This window comes from Oncorhynchus gorbuscha, linkage group LG07 (genome assembly GCF_021184085.1).
Source record: "Oncorhynchus gorbuscha isolate QuinsamMale2020 ecotype Even-year linkage group LG07, OgorEven_v1.0, whole genome shotgun sequence".
In the NCBI taxonomy this organism is placed as follows: Eukaryota; Metazoa; Chordata; class Actinopteri; order Salmoniformes; family Salmonidae; genus Oncorhynchus; species Oncorhynchus gorbuscha.
This window is the reverse complement of record NC_060179.1, coordinates 15,207,349-15,223,456: the sequence shown is the minus strand read 5'-3', so window position 1 is coordinate 15,223,456 and position 16,108 is coordinate 15,207,349. Positions and strand designations below refer to the sequence as shown.

Genomic DNA, 16,108 nt, shown 5'->3' with positions numbered 1-16,108 from the left:
CCCCTCCCTTGCCCTCAGAGCAGCCTCAATTTGTTGGGGCTGGACTCTACAAGGTGTTCGAAGGGCATTCCACAAGGATGCTGGCTATGTTGCCTCCAATGCTTCCCACAATCAATCAATCAAATGTATTTATAAAGCCCTTTTTTTTTTACATCAGCGTCACTCAGTGCTGTACAGAAACCCAGCCTAAAACCCCAAACAGCAAGCAATGCAGATGTAGAAGCACGTGGCTAGGGATAACTCCCTAGAAAGACTGGGACCTAGGAAGAAATCTAGAGAGGAACCAGGCTCTGAGAGGTGGCCAGTCCTCTTCTGGCTGTGTCAGGTGGAGATTATAACAGAACATGGCCAAGATGTTCAAATGTTCATAGAAGACCAGCAAGCTCAAATAAAAATAATCACAGTGGTTGTCGAGGGTGCAACAGGTCAGCACCTCAGGAGTAAATGTCAGTTGGCTTTTCATAGCCAATCATTGAGTTAGAAACAGCAGGTGCGGTAGAGAGAGAGAGTTGAAAACAGCAGGCCCGGGACAATGTAGCACTTCCAGTGAACAGGTCAGTGTTCCCATAGCCGCAGGCAGAACAGTTGAAACTGGAGCAGCAGCATGACCAGAACGAGTTGGCTGGATGTCCTTTGGGTGGTGGGCCATTCTTGACACACAGGAAACTGTTGAGTATGAAAAACCCAGCAGCTTTGCAGTTCTTGATAAACCGGTGCACCTAGCACCTACTACCATACCCCGTTCAAAGGCACATAGTTTGTCTTGCCCATTCACCCTCTGAATGGCATTCATACACAATCCATGTCTCAATTGTCTCAAGGCTTATACATTTTCTTTGACCTTTTTTCCCTTATCTACACTGAATTAAGTGGATTTAATAAATTACATCAATAAGCTATGGATAATAGCTTTCACCTGGTCATGGAAAGAGCAGCTGTTCTTCGTGTTTTATATCCTCAGTCTTGTGAGAAGAAAAAAACGTTTGTATTCTACAGTGAGTTTTGATTAAAAAATGAATTGTAGGGGACACATCTGGTTCAAAGGAAACAACTCAAGCAAAGATCATATAACTAAACCCCTTCGTCTGTGACTCAAACGTCCTAACAGTGGCGCTATCCTTATTGTGTGTGTTTCCGGGTCAAAGGCAAAGACGGTCAACGGTACAACTTCCTGAATGCAGACAATACGAACGTCCTTCATATGAGATATATTTGATCGTCATTACTTACTAGCTAGTAGTTGTGTAATAAAATCGTGTGTGCGAGACTGGTGTTTTGGTTTACGTATCCTCTAGTTTTGTTAGGAACGTGCGCTGGGGTAAGTGCCATGCAGCTAGATAGCTGGCTACGACATAGGCGATTAAACTCACCGATACACGATGTGGTGCAGCAGCGACTATTGTGGGCGGACTGGAGCTCCGACGTCACATTAAATTAAGTTTTTATTAAAAACGACTGATTCCCACACCCAAATAATACCACACGACCGTGTTAATATTATGTGACCCGTGAGCTCCAGTTAGGCGACGATAAAAACGAGTCAAAATTCACGCTGATAAACGGCCAGTCGCCCCTCAATTCACATCGTAAATCGTGGAGTTGAAGTGTCGGCTAGCAACGACAATTAAACACACAAATGTTAAGATATGGCGGTTAATCTGGTGTAAATCACCGCTATTTATTAGACTTAGCTACTTTAGCTGGTATTTTTTGGTAGTAACTAGTTAAATATTTATTCGTTTGAGCTGATCATAGTCCCAAGCCCAGTTCTTCCTGACTGGTGGTTTTAGCATGGCCTAGCTAGCATACACAACGATTAGTTCTCAATGTTTTTCTACTACTGTACATGTCAATCCCTTTAGTTTCCAAGTTAAACGACATAGTAATGCTGGTTACAGTCCTAGCATTTTGCTGAATAATCTGAAATGTATATTGCTATATATTCAGGACAGACATGGTTTGTTCTGATATATTTTTATTTCTTTACGTTTTGGGGATTTGTGTGTATTGTTTTGCATTGTTAGGTATACTGCGCTGTTGGAGCTAGAAACAAGCATTTGGCTGCACATGTGAAAATGTGTAGACGACATAAATATAAAAATAAATCTTATTGATGCTTATTGTATGGCGTCACAGCAAGGGAACTGTGTATTGTGGTATTTTACCCATGCATACTCTTTCTCTCTGTCCACTGATCTCTCAAAGTAAAGAGAATGTTGAGGCCACGGTCACGATCGCCCCACTATTCTCACAGGTAAATATCTTCCACACTTCATTTGACATGCTAGTTCAGTGTGTGGGTCAGTAAGATTACTTTAGAATGTTGTCTCATCTCAGCACGCTGTATGAAAGGTGCTTTACAATTAAAATGTTTTATACTTTTTGTGTGTTACTGCAGAGTTAGTCCGCGCAGGCAGGATGGTCGGCGGTTCCCCTGGGACGACCCAGACTTCAACCCCCAGCAGGTGCTGGCTGACCTGGGCAGGCTACCTGGGGAGGATCAGTGGGTTCGCTTCATGGACGAGATCCACCCAGATGGCCCAGAGGGCCACATAAGACCTGTTTCCCCAGGCCTCCACAGGCTTGACCACCACCTCCCCCCAGAGGAATTCCACCATCGCAGAATCCCAACGGCACCTCACGAGCTGGGCTACGCCGAGCACAGAAGACTCTCCCCCCATGATGGCAGAGGGGGTGGCAGGGGAAAAGGAAGCGGGAGCGAAGGGCTGCCCCACTCTCCTCAGAGGCTACCCAGAGAGAAGCTGCCATCACTGGCCCCGCAGCACCCTCACTACAGTCCTGACCACCACCAGATAGTGTCCTCTGCAGGCTGGAGAAGAGAAGACCAGAGCCAGGGAAGGTCCAGGGACCGCAGCCCCAGGGAGAGGGTTCAGGGTGGGGGGAAGGGGGGGGAGAGGAGGGGTGGAGATTTTCCAGGTCCCTATGGAGACCGAAGCAGAGATGACATGCATAGAGAGAAGAGCACCATCTCTGACCGGAACCGGAGGGAAGCTGATGAAGCGGTGCATCCTGGGTAAATTTGAGCAGTGTTGCGTTGGAATTTTATGGCCAAAAGCGAGAGAAGAAGATTGAAGAGGAGAACCCAGCTTCCTGTTTTTTCTAAGCGCAAACTTCACCCTGTTACTGTGTCCCCTGTGTAATCATGAAACCATGGAGTAGTAGTAGTAGATTGAATTGCATGGCTTAACATAGATGACATGCTCTTGTCTCTGTGATCCTTGTAACCAGGTGCTTGCCATGACGTACACTGTGATATAGTTGAATACTTTACTATTGTTACCCGCTGTAATCTAGAGGCTTTGTGCACCTGTGATGTCATATGGCTTTGTTTATTGCTAATCAGCTTGCATGAATGACTGTTGTCATTAACCGATATGTAAGGTACTATCTATTAGCCCAAATATGAATAGAATTTGCTACGTGTTTTCCTAAATAAATTGAAAGCTAGCTATTACAAAAGCTGTATATTTGTTAGGTATAGTCAGCGTGATCGTATGTCCTCGGTCAGTGCTGAACCATGTCACCTGCTCTTTATGTCGACACAGGTACGGGAAGGAGACAGAGTTTAGGGTGCGCCGCCCCTCGTTGGAGAGGCCCCGGGAAGGGTACGGAGGAGGAGGGCCACGGGGGCGCAGGGGCCCCTCAGGGAGCCACGATGGCCGGGGGCCTGGAACCCTCATCGTGGAGCATGACCATGGTATTATAAACAGCAGAGGGCCAGAACTCTACGACAACCAGAGGGGCCGTGGCCCCGACCAGAGCCCAAGCCACGACCGATTCAGTCACCGTCATCACCGGGCCAGAGCCACTGAGGAGCGGTTCAGGAAGTCGGGTAGCAGGTCCAATACCAAAGAAGAGGCCAGGGGTCGGCTTGACCATGAGGAGAGGAGAGGCCCTGTCCATGAGGAGAGGAGAGGTCCTGTCCATGAGGAGAGGAGAGGTCCTGTCCATGAGGAGAGGAGAGGCCCTGTCCATGAGGAGAGGAGAGGCCCTGTCCATGAGGAGAGGAGAGGCCCTGTCCACGAGGCGAGGAGAGGCCCTGTCCATGAGGAGAGGAGAGGCCCTGTCCATGAGGAGAGGAGAGGCCCTGTCCATGAGGAGAGGAGAGGCCCTGTCCATGAGGAGAGGAGAGGCCCTGTCCATGAGGAGAGGAGAGGTCCTGTCCACGAGGAGAGGAGAGGTCCTGTCCATGAGGAGAGGAGAGGTCCTGTCCATGAGAAGAGGAGAGGTCCTGTCCATGAGGAGAGGAGAGGCCCTGTCCATGAGGAGAGGAGAGGCCCTGTCCATGAGGAGAGGAGAGGCCCTGTCCATGAGGAGAGGAGAGGCCCTGTCCATGAGGAGAGGAGAGGCCCTGTCCATGAGGAGAGGAGAGGTCCTGTCCATGAGGAGAGGAGAGGCCCTGTCCATGAGGAGAGGAGAGGCCCTGTCCATGAGGAGAGGAGAGGTCCTGTCCATGAGGAGAGGAGAGGCCCTGTCCACGAGGAGAGGAGAGGCCCTGTCCACGAGGAGAGGAGAGGCCCTGTCCACGAGGCGAGGAGAGGCCCTGTCCACGAGGCGAGGAGAGGCCCTGTCCACGAGGCGAGGAGAGGCCCTGTCCACGAGGAGAGGAGAGGGCCTGTACATGAGTCCAGGAGAAGCCCTGATCGTCATGGGAGAGCCAGCCCCATGGGCTTCCAAGATAGAGGTAGTCCCACAGAGCCCAGGGCCAGAAACAGTGCATTCCGAGGGGAGAGGGGGGCCCCAGCCCAGGGTGGCAAGAGACAGATGGGGCCCTCCATGAACCAGCCCCGGCCTCTAATTCAGGGAATGCAGGGGTACCGACCCCGGGATGCCATCCCCCAGCAGTCCCCTCCGGAGCACCAGGGGTACCAACCCAGGGGAGGCAACTGGGACATGGAGCCCAGAGAGGAGGTGCCCGGTTGGGCAGAGGTGAGCGACAAGGAGCCCCGCTGCGAGAAGGACCGGGGACCAGGGCCGCGAGGAGGCCGTCCGCCAGCACAGGGCAGGATGGATCCTAGGAAACCTCAGCATAGTGATCTCAACCCCAACTGGAACCAACAGCAGAACGATATGGGAATGCCTCACATGGGCGCCGGCGAGAAGGAGACGCTCACCATCAAGGTGGACATGAACCGGCCTGTGGGCCAGAACAGGTAAGGTGTTTCCGACAGCAACGTTTAGGGGTCAAGGGTGAAAGTTCATGCTTCTTTTCAACTCTCACTGTCAACTGCAGGAAGACCTGAGATCATTGACAGCCAGAGGAGGAAGTTTTCTTCTAACCAATTTTTTTTATTCTACAAGCTGAGAATTTGTGATGGGACGCAATTTATATACATCAAACTAATCCTTCCTGATGTGGGGCATTGCAGTGATGAACATGGCGAATCGCCAAACGCCTCTTTTTAGTAGTGGCCATTTTACAGCATTGTCCTTCACATTCTCATGATTAGAAAGGTGGAATCAATTCATAGAGGAGGCAAGTCGGGATCTCCCAAATAACTTTTATTGTTCATCAAGGGGCAGAACATCTCAGACCAGCTTTGCAACATTCTAGAGAACAGAGATGCCACAGTAGAAGACTATCAACCATATGAATAACCTAATGGCTCACGGCAGAGGTTTGGCTCATCAGTTCTTCAGAAATCTCTCTCATCCAATGAACAACCCAACAGAATGTGGCAACTCACAAAGGGAGTGTTTGCAGCTTCCCACAGCGAAAGCATCCCTGACAACCAAGAGACCAACCAGATGCCAGCAGTGTGTTTGCAGCTCATCCTTCACAGATGAAATGAATGAAGAGCTAGCAGCCTGCATGGTGGAACGTGCTGAAGGAGCTCTGGAAAGTAAAGAGTGGATGGAGAGGAGTGGAGGAGGCACAGTTCTGCCACTCACTACAGCTGAGTGACCCGAGGCTTGGAGGAAAAGCAGAACCCATGAAGACAAGGGGAAAAGTCTTGGTACTAAACCAAACTGAGCACCAAACAACTGCAGAAGAGTCTTGTTGGTATATAGGAGGATTTCCTGTATACATGATACCCAATACATTCTAATATGGAGTTGATGAGCCTGATAAATGTCAGTCACTGAGCCACTGCCAGGTGCCTTGGTCTTCGGTTGACTGAAGATGATTTGGGCTGGAATATGTCCTGAACTGCACTTCAGGAACATCTGTTTGAAACCACCATGTTTTTTTCAATGTCTTGAGAAACACCTGGAATTATCAGCTCTTGATCAGCTAATCAGAGAAAGACTTGTGAAAGGACTTATTTAGGAAGCAGTGTTGTTCTGAGCCAGGCAATGACCCTTCACCCTTACCCCACTCAGCCTGAGAGGATACATATGCCAAAACACCAGCTCTAGTCATAGGACTTTCAAATAGCTTAAACTAGCTCAAACTTTTGTATTTTATTCAGACCAATGTCCAAAGGTAAGTCAACATGTTCTTTCCATCATTGCCTATATTATTCTGCAGACTTCTAGAGGATTTTCATACTTATCTGTCAAGCAAGCAGAATAATTTTAAGTCTTCATCCAATGTGTTTAATCTGAGGTGGACTCATTCCCACTGAAACTTGCCAAAGACATGAACGACTTCAGTCGGCGTCTTGACCACCGTCAAGGCCTCACATTAGCATGTTCCTGGTTGTTCTTCATGTCTAAACCCATGATGCTAAAGAGTCTCAAGGCCTCACATTAGCATGTTCCTGGTTCTTCATGTCTAAACCCATGATGCTAAAGAGTCTCAAGGCCTCACATTAGCATGTTCCTGGTTGTTCTTCATGTCTAAACCCATGATGCTAAAGAGTCTCAAGGCCTCACATTAGCATGTTCCTGGTTGTTCTTCATGTCTAAACCCATGATGCTAAAGAGTCTCAAGGCCTCACATTAGCATGTTCCTGGTTGTTCTTCATGTCTAAACCCATGATGCTAAAGAGTCTCAAGGCCTAAAGAAGATTCTGCCACGGTCTCACAACACCTACGCTTCTGTGGCAAACTTGGACCCAAATTCTCTCAACACTCACCACATATTTTCAGAAACCTGGGATCTGTTCTGCACGAGTCTTACGACCAAACTGGGTTTGGAGTGGCTTTGCATACCTTTCTACAAACAGGTTCACTCAAAGAAATGGACTATAAAGTGCAGCACTGAGCAGACCTGACTGTCTGAACAACAACTCAAGGCAATGATGTTGTCCTTAAAGCAACCGAAGGCTACAGGTTCTTAGTATAACTCACTTTGAGCTGTACCAGAACAAAGGACAACACTGGATGACTACAAGTAAAGACCGGATGCTATGGCTTAAGTCAGAGGGACGTCAACAGACCAGGGAGAATCCAATCAAGAAGGCAATGTGAAGGTCTGGAGATGACCAGGATGATGTCCAGTCAGAAAAGCAGTGGATGATTAATATGTGGAGATGAACTTCCACATTGGAAAGAGTGAAAAATACTTTTAGACTCAACACAATAAAGCTTTCGGTTTGACTTCTTCAAGCTAACGTTCAGCTGTCTTTTCCACCCATATTGACACTGATACTCATGGACCAATCAGGGAGTAATAATGCTCAAACTCAATCCCACTAATAGTGTCTCTTCTCCAGGAGGCTCTCAGAACCATATGACTATTGATGAACTCCATTTTGCACCAGGAAAACAGCTCTGTCAAAGCATTACAACAGCAAGGGGAAACCCAACTCGGTGAGGACTAAGGTATTCCTGACAGTGAATCTGGACTCGGCCTCGTTAAAAGGCCCCAGAATGAACACTTTGGGAAGAAGAGGAATTGAAACCTCAAACACAGTCGACGTATCAGCCAATAGTTCAGCATGGATGAATCCTCATGAAAACACTTGAGTATTGCTCTGAAAAAGGACATCACAGAAACATTCCTGTACAGATGGGTTCTGTCAGTCTACACTTCATCTAGGCACAACTTGCTCACGAAAACCACACCTGCAAGAGAACATACTGTCTACCTTGGGCCAATCAAGGACAAGAACTATGTTGTCCACTCTGGACTGTTGAAGGACAAGCATGTACACTGTCAACATTTCACCATCAACATTTCACCAACCAAGGACAAGAACTACACTGTCGATCGACAAATGCAGACAGCGAAACATTTAAAGAAGCATGTATTTTCACCTTTGACCCATGCCAGTGATACACTGGCACAGGAAGTGGGCAGGGATGTAGTGGAGGATAATCACTGTTCACACCTTTTTTTATTTTATTTCATCAAGAGCGTTGATGCACCTTTTACACCACATACACTTTGTTAGCATTAGCGTTACCCCACCCGTTATCTCGACTGGCGTTCAGCGTTTCACAACTACATCCATGGAGACGAGTAATGTCTCACTCTCTTCCTGGAGGCGAGTAATGTCTCACTCTCTTCCTGGAGACGAGTAATGTCTCACTCTCTTCCTGTTGCGTTTCAAACTCATTTTAAACAATTTGACCTTATTTGGACTTTAAGTGCATTTTTGCAAACATGTCCAAACCAACAGCTCTTGATGATGTACTTAATCAGTCATTTTTCCTAAAGCTTTAAAATGTGAAGGTAAGTGTAGTGTGTTTACAGATGCCTCGGTCAAGGTAAGGTTGTTCAGTACACAATGTTTACTTATATTTGATTTACATAAGAGATCCACTAGAGAACCACTTAACTCCCCTCAACAGTATTATTGAATTCAGAATATATATATACCATTTATCAGATGCTTTTATGCAAAATGACTTATTCATGCATGCATACATTTTGTTGTTCAGAACAAATGACTTAGTTCCACCCCCAAACTACAGTCTTTACTTAAATCAAACCCTTTCCACAAATTTCCCATCAGCTGGCTACCACATTAAACTATGTTAGAAGCTACTAGTACTATAATTTCATAGTTAAACCCTTGTATTCAGGCCTGATCTCAGATTGTAATGACTCTACCGCTTCCTTCCTCTCCTCCATTGCTCATCCCTCCTCCATTGCTCATCCCTCCTCCGTTCCTCATCCCTCCTCCATTGCTCATCCCTCCTCCGTTCCTCATCCCTCCTCCGTTGCTCATCCCTCCTCCATTGCTCATCCCTCCTCCGTTCCTCATCCCTCCTCTGTTCCTCATCCCTCCTCCGTTCCTCCAGCCAGCTGTGCTACTCCTCAGACCGACAGCTGTCGCTGGATCTGGTCAACGTGGGCCGCCAGCGCCTAGACTTCCTGCCCATGCTAGAGCATTCTGGGACGTACCGGGAATCCGCAATGCACTCTGGGACTTTCGCCCAGGAGATCATCACCCTGGTGCACCAGGTCAAAGGTTAGGAAACGAAACAAATACAACCTGAATATGCCCACGCACAGCCACTTGTGTACACGCACACACCGCTCATTGACACTAATGTGCCCATCTCAGACAGAATCTATAGATACTTATCACAGCCTTCAAGACAATCAATCTCTTACTCTTTCTTTCTCTGATTTTCTCCAGAGCATTACTTTAGAGATGATGGTGTGACACTGAACGAGCGTTTCTCTGGCCCCCAAGATGGAGGTCTGCCTGAGGAGGAGGAGCAGGAGGAAGAAGGACCAACTCTGAACAGGTACATGAACACCTGGTTACCATGGTAATTTGAATATTTTAGAGCTTTTGTTTAAGCCTTTAATGTGCTGTTTACAAACAATATATTTGTATTCCTCTCGTCCAGGCTGTTCAACATGAGTATGTCAGAACCTGATATGGAACCTGTCTTCTCTAAAGTTGGCCGCATGCAGGTACAATAATGTGTAGAGGTTTATGATTGATATGTCAATGACTGATTGGTTCCTGAATGTATTGGTTGATTGAGTGATGTATTATTGATGTGTTGTGTGATCAGAGGCAGCAGCAGGCAGTGAGAGATCCCGGAGACCTGAGACATGACCTGGAGAGGAGGAGACAGGAGAGGCTGGAGGGAGTGAAGGTCACCATACCTGGAGGCAGGCTCTCACAGCACCCCCTGGCTGCCGGGAGGTACTACAACACAGTGAAGACATGATGGGGCTTCTTTTGAATATTACAATGATTCCTTCCTCTCTTTCATCACTGAAAGAGAGGAAGGAATCATCACTGATCTACGGATCCTTGTGTTCAACCAATCTGTCAGATCAGTGATTACCTTAAGAAGTGGAGGAAGGGTGCATTTTTACACCATCTCTCCCTCTCACACACTCTGTCTCAGTGACCATCAGGGGGGGTATGGTAGAGAGGAAGACGAGGAACAGGAGGGCTTTTCAGGCTGGTCAGGCCCACCACGGAGAGGGAGGAGGTGGCCTGGAGAAATGGTGAGAACTGTGTGAGGGTGTGAGAACTGTGTGAGGGTGTGAGAACTGTGTGAGGGTGTATGAGAACTGTGTGAGGGTGTATGAGAACTGTGTGAGGGTGTGTGAGAACTGTGTGAGGGTGTATGAGAACTGTGTGAGGGTGTGTGAGAACTGTGTGAGAACTGTGTGAGGGTGTATGAGAACTGTGTGAGGGTGTATGAGAACTGTGTGAGGGTGTATGAGAACTGTGTGAGGGTGTGAGAACTGTGTGAGGGTGTGTGAGAACTGTGAGGGTGTGTGAGAACTGTGTGAGGGTGTGTGAGAACTGTGTGAGGGTGTGCGAACTGTGAGGGTGTGTGAGAACTGTGTGAGGGTGTGCGTGTGTCTGTTTACATTTGGTAGGGAAGTGAATAAAATTGATATTATTTTTATCTATCTTTAAATATATATTGGATGTTTCTCTCTTGCTCTCTCACTTTCTCTCTCTCTCTCTCTCTCTCTCTCTAGGGGGTCAGAGGAGAGGTGGCATGATTAGACAAGACATGGGAGACCAGCAAAGGAACAACTGGCCTCCTAATAGCCCTTGCAACCTGCCTGGATCAACGAGACAACAGAACCACAATATTAACGGTCAGTTAGTACCCCAAAACATAAGTATCTACAGTCAATGTAAACCAGGAAACAGAAGTTAAAAAGTACAGTGTGTTGTCATTCACAGACCTGTTCAGAGAACCACAACTTCCCAGCCATGTTCAGTGACCTCAGTCATTCGCTGATTGGTTGGTTGATTGACAGTGTAATTCCTATGACTGGCTTCTGTTTACCTTCCTGTCTGGTTACGTACATTAGTCAGTCAGTCTATCTGTTCCCTAGATCTCATTTATGTCTAACCCTGAGCCAATCAAGTCCTCTCCTTTCCTCTAGACAATCATCTTGCACACTAATAGGACCATTACAACCCTAGCTGCCCTACTTCTTAACCTAACACCTATATTCACAAGACCTCTCTCTGTCTCTCTCTGTCTCTGTCTCTCTCTGTCTCTCTCTCTGTCTCTCTCTCTGTCTCTGTCTCACAGGTGCCAACTGATGAATGGAAGCTTGGAGCAATCCAAATGGAGTCAGTGGTTAACTGTTGATAGGCTGTATATATTATAGATCACATTGCTGCAGACTGACCACAGCCTGAACCACGACCACCTGACCAACTGACATTCTGTACCACGCTGTCAATGTAATGCCCATGCAATGTAGCTGCTCTCCTGACAGAGAGAGTAATGTGGTGGGGAAGTAAGATGGCCAACTGATATTTAAAGATGCACTATGCATAAATCGTTCCACCATTTCCTGGTTGCAAAATGTTTGCCTAATTTCAGTTTGTTACAAAACGAGCAAGTATAGTGTAGAGCAGGGGTAGGTAACCGTGCTCCTGGAGTCCCGCTGGTACTGCAGGATTTTGTTCTGTCTAGGCACCACACCTGACCAACTGACAGGGCCGGCGGCAGAACTATTCAGTTGGACCGGCCTTTGATATCCATAGGCGTGGCATGTTTTTTCCCGGGACCACCTTATGTGTGCATCCTCTTGCATGTTCAAATTGTAATAGTAAAGACCATAGGCAGCTGGTGAGTTTCAAGTTTGTGGATGTTTCCAATTTACCCTAGCATTTCTACCGTTCTTAGTGCCAGTTATGGTAATTGTTTTATATGCACATTTTTGTGCAACAGTTTCATTTCAATATTTTATTTTCTCAGTCATTGTCACGTGGTTAATCATAAAAATCTGAAATAAAATGATAAAAATGTCAAAGTTAAAATTGAACTGAGGTGAGAGCAGCAGCCTCTGCCATATGAACACATTGATACACTGTGATCCATTGGCAGCTAAAGAAATGAGCTCATAGAACTCAGAGACAGCCTATAGGCCAATGCAGCAGTAGGCCTGTAACCTTAATCTCAAATAAGTAAAGCTGACAAATAAAAACAGTAGAAAATAACCTGATGAAAATTCTGCTTCTTTCAATCACAATCATCTCTCTTCTCTACCTGTCTGCCTCCCTTTCTATCTGTCTTGACTTGAACTATTGTTAGTGAACTGCAACATTGTATCAACTAGCCTATTCTGGGCCCTCAGAGTTTCCCACCCAGTGAGCTCTAGACAGACTGCTGTTTTTTAAAATAACATTTCCACTTGCAATATGGGGTCATCAGATCATGATATTTTGCTCTTTCACACCGAGGCTTGGTGATTATTGAGGCCGGGAGTGTTGGAAAGATTGTTCTAATACTTAGGAACTATCATTCGCAATGGATGTTAAAAAAACAGACTTCGTTGGCTTGTGCGAGGCAAAGAAAAAATGACTGAGAAACTGTTTATTGGTGGTGGACGTGGAGAGTTAAGACAATCGGTAATCCAACATTGCCAGATGAGCATGTTCCTACATATGCATGTATTCTGGAGAGATCTACACAATCCCTCCCCATGTTCCTACATATGCATGTATTCTGGAGAGATCTACACAACCCCTCCCCATGTTCCTACATATGCATGTATTCTGGAGAGATCTACACAACCCCTCCCCATGTTCCTACATATGCATGTATTCTGGAGAGATCTACACAACCCCTCCCCATGTTCCTACATATGCATGTATTCTGGAGAGATCTACACAACCCCTCCCCATGTTCCTACATATGCATGTATTCTGGAGAGATCTACACAACCCCTCCCCATGTTGATGCAACATTTTAAATGATACTCAAAACACATTAACTTCACACATATTTTAGAGGCTTTTCACTGGCCACGCAACTCAATCAAGTAGACATATTCCCGTGTGCCTAAATTGTGGGCATCCCAAATAGGCATAGGCATACACACTTGTGATTTGAAACAATCCACAGCTTTTTTTTAAAAAATACAATAAGCGAATGATCGTCTGTGAATAAGTGATGTCCCTGGTGAAGTATTTTGAATGTTTTTATTTGGACAGGAATAATAGTTTATTTTAGGATGCAGTCCAGCATCCTAGCTGTGCGATGTGCACTCTTCTACTTTATTTTAGGATGCAGTCCAGCATCCTAGCTGTGCGATGTGCACTCTTCTACTTTATTTTCCAATTCACAAGAAGCTGAAACCAGAGATCTGTATGTAATGACGAGATGCTAATTTTTCTGCCCTAACAATGGGAGTCTTTGACCCAAAGGCGTGAAGGCAGGCGACAAGCTTAGGTCTGCATATTATTCCCATAGAAACGCGTTGGATTTGTGCTGGACATATTCTGGCGAGAGTGAGCCCTCTTGCTTTGCCTCGCCTCTTCCTCTACTGAAACTATATCACCGGAGAAAGCATCTGATCGAGCGAAACATGGCCCTCTATATGTATCTGACAGAAATATTATGACATGCCATACTCTTGGTCCAGACAGCATCAGATACATGGTCTACACATATGGAGACGGGGGGCGCTGTTTTGCTCCCGACGATGCTTTAACTGAGATCGATGAGTCTTTGTCGACACATTTTCTCGGTCAAATAAATGCTCCGTTTTTCAATATTTCAATTGGACACCGGCCCTGCCAACTGAGCTAATTGATCAGTTCCATAATTGCCTAAATTCAATACACCAGATGTTCTAGTTTGGTTAAATCAAAAACATGAAGAGCATGCAGTGAAATAACTTTTACATAACCAAAAATATTGTATTTTCAGTAGTTTGAAGCGTGTGTATAAAGCCGAAAGTAAAAGATGCAAAAATGAAACGTAAGAACGGGAAGCATAGAAATACTGCACATAGAACATACATTTTAAGTCGGAAGTTTGCATACACCTTAGACAAATACATTTAATGTCAGTTTTTCACAATTCCTGACATTTAATCCGAATAAAAATGACCTCTCTTAGGTCAGTTAGGATCACCACTTTATTTTAAGAATGTGAAATGTCAGAATAATAGTAGAGTGATTTATTTAAGCTTTTATTTCTTTCATCACATTCCCAGTGGGTCCGAAGTTTACATACACTCAATTAGTATTTGGTAGCATTGCCTTTCAATTGTTTAACTTGGGTCAAACGTTTCGGGTAGCCTTCCACAAGCTTTCCACAATAAGTTGGGTGAATTTTGTCCCATTCCTCCTGACAGAGCTGGTTTAACTGAGTCAGCTTTTAGGCCTCCTTGCTCGCACAGGCTTTTTCAGTTCTGCCCACACATTTTCTATAGGATTGAGGTAAGGGCTTTGTGATGGCCACTTCAATACCTTGACATTGTTGTCCATAAGCCATTTTGCCACAACTTTGGAAGTATGCTTGGGGTCATTGTCCATTTGGAAGACCCATTTGCGACCAAGCTTTAACTTCCTGACTGATGTCTTGAGATGTTGCTTCAATATATCCACATAATTCTCCTTTCTCATGATGCCATCCATCTATTTTGTGAAGTGCACCAGTCCCCCCTGTAGCTCGCAAGCCTCCCCCTTTTTCCTCCAAACATAACAATGGTCATTATGGCCAAACAGTTCTGTTTTTGTTTCATCAGACCAGAGGACATTTCTCCCAAAAGTACGATCTTTGTCCCCATGGGCAGTTGCGAACCGTAGTCTGGCTTTTTTTATGGCGGTTTTGGAGCAGTGGCTTCTTCCTTGCTGAGCGGCCATTCAGGTTATGTCGATATAGGACTCGTTTTACTGTGGATATAGATACTTTTGTACCTGTTTCTTCCAGTATCTTCACAAGGTCCTTTGCTGTTGTTCTGGGATTGATTTGCACTTTTCGCACAAAAGTATGTTCATCTCTAGGAGACAGAACGCATCTACTTCCTGAGCGGTGTGGCGGCTGCGTGGTCCCATGGTGTTTATACTTGCATACTATTGTTTGTACAAATGAACATGGTACCTTCAGGCGTTTGGAAATTCTTCCAACGATGAGTCAGACTTGTGGAGGTCTACATTTGTTTTCTGAGGTCTTGGTTGATTTCTTTTGTTTTCCCATGATGTCAAGCAAAGAGGCATTGAGTTTGATGGTAGGCCTTGAAATACATCCACAGGTACACCTCCAATTGACTCAAATGATGTCAATTAGCCGATCAGAAGCTTCTAAAGCCATGACAATTTTCAGGAATATTCCAAGCTGTTTAAAGACACAGTCAACTTAGTGTATGTAAATGTCTGACCCACTGGAATTGTGAAACAGTGAAATATACGTGAAATAATCTGTAAACAATTGTTGGAAAAATTACTTGTCATGCACAAAGTAGATGTCCTAACCGACTTGCCAAAACTATAGTTTGTTAACAAGAAATTTGGTGGTTGAAAAACGAGTTTTAATTACTCCAACCTAAGTGTATGTAAACTTCTTACTTCAACTGTATATATCGCTTCTTAGACTTGCTTTCAATGAGAATGACAGATCTATTAACACATTTCTATGTGAATTTGGTCCGTTGCCCAAAACGTTACATATTGCAGCTTTAATTTAGGGGAAGTGACTTCATAATGCGAGCATCCTGTTCGTGAGGAGCCACCTAATTCATTTATCTGCGATCGTATTTGTTTATGTTGATGGTTTGTTTGACCAGTGTACCATAGTTGATGCTGTTGACCTGTCTCTACTGTACCCTGTGTTGCCAGACCATGTTATTCTTTCTGATCTGTCTAGGTTTGATACACTCCACACGAGGAAAGGCCTAATCTATTGATGTCATTACTGTAAATATCAAATAAAAGAGATTACTTCTCATACCAAGTTGGCAAGTGTGTTGATGTTAGGTAGTGTTAGTAGCTCTTTAGCTTGGTAGTAATGCATGTTA

At 45.5% G+C, this 16,108-nt stretch overlaps 1 protein-coding gene across 1 annotated transcript; it reads left to right on the top strand.

Moving 5' to 3' along the window:
* The first annotated feature begins 1,167 nt into the window (after nucleotides 1-1,167).
* LOC124040479 lies at nucleotides 1,168-12,302 on the top strand. The gene is made up of 12 exons (XM_046357700.1): nucleotides 1,168-1,318; nucleotides 2,206-2,254; nucleotides 2,399-3,034; nucleotides 3,567-4,047; nucleotides 4,435-5,174; nucleotides 9,157-9,326; nucleotides 9,498-9,609; nucleotides 9,715-9,781; nucleotides 9,886-10,019; nucleotides 10,228-10,330; nucleotides 10,816-10,939; nucleotides 11,386-12,302. Exons 2-12 carry the CDS (start codon nucleotides 2,214-2,216, stop codon nucleotides 11,394-11,396), a joined length of 2,619 nt encoding a protein of 872 aa, XP_046213656.1. The 5' UTR covers nucleotides 1,168-1,318; nucleotides 2,206-2,213; the 3' UTR covers nucleotides 11,397-12,302.
* The last annotated feature ends 3,806 nt before the right edge of the window (nucleotides 12,303-16,108 follow it).

Excerpts from the sequence above, each read along its gene's own strand:
- LOC124040479 (XM_046357700.1), top strand. The coding sequence starts at position 2,214 with ATGTTGAGGCCACGGTCACGATCGCCCCACTATTCTCACAG. Across the intron at positions 3,035-3,566 it reads GATGAAGCGGTGCATCCTGG|GTACGGGAAGGAGACAGAGT; the intron begins GTAAATTTGAGC and ends ATGTCGACACAG. Across the intron at positions 9,782-9,885 it reads CTAAAGTTGGCCGCATGCAG|AGGCAGCAGCAGGCAGTGAG; the intron begins GTACAATAATGT and ends TTGTGTGATCAG.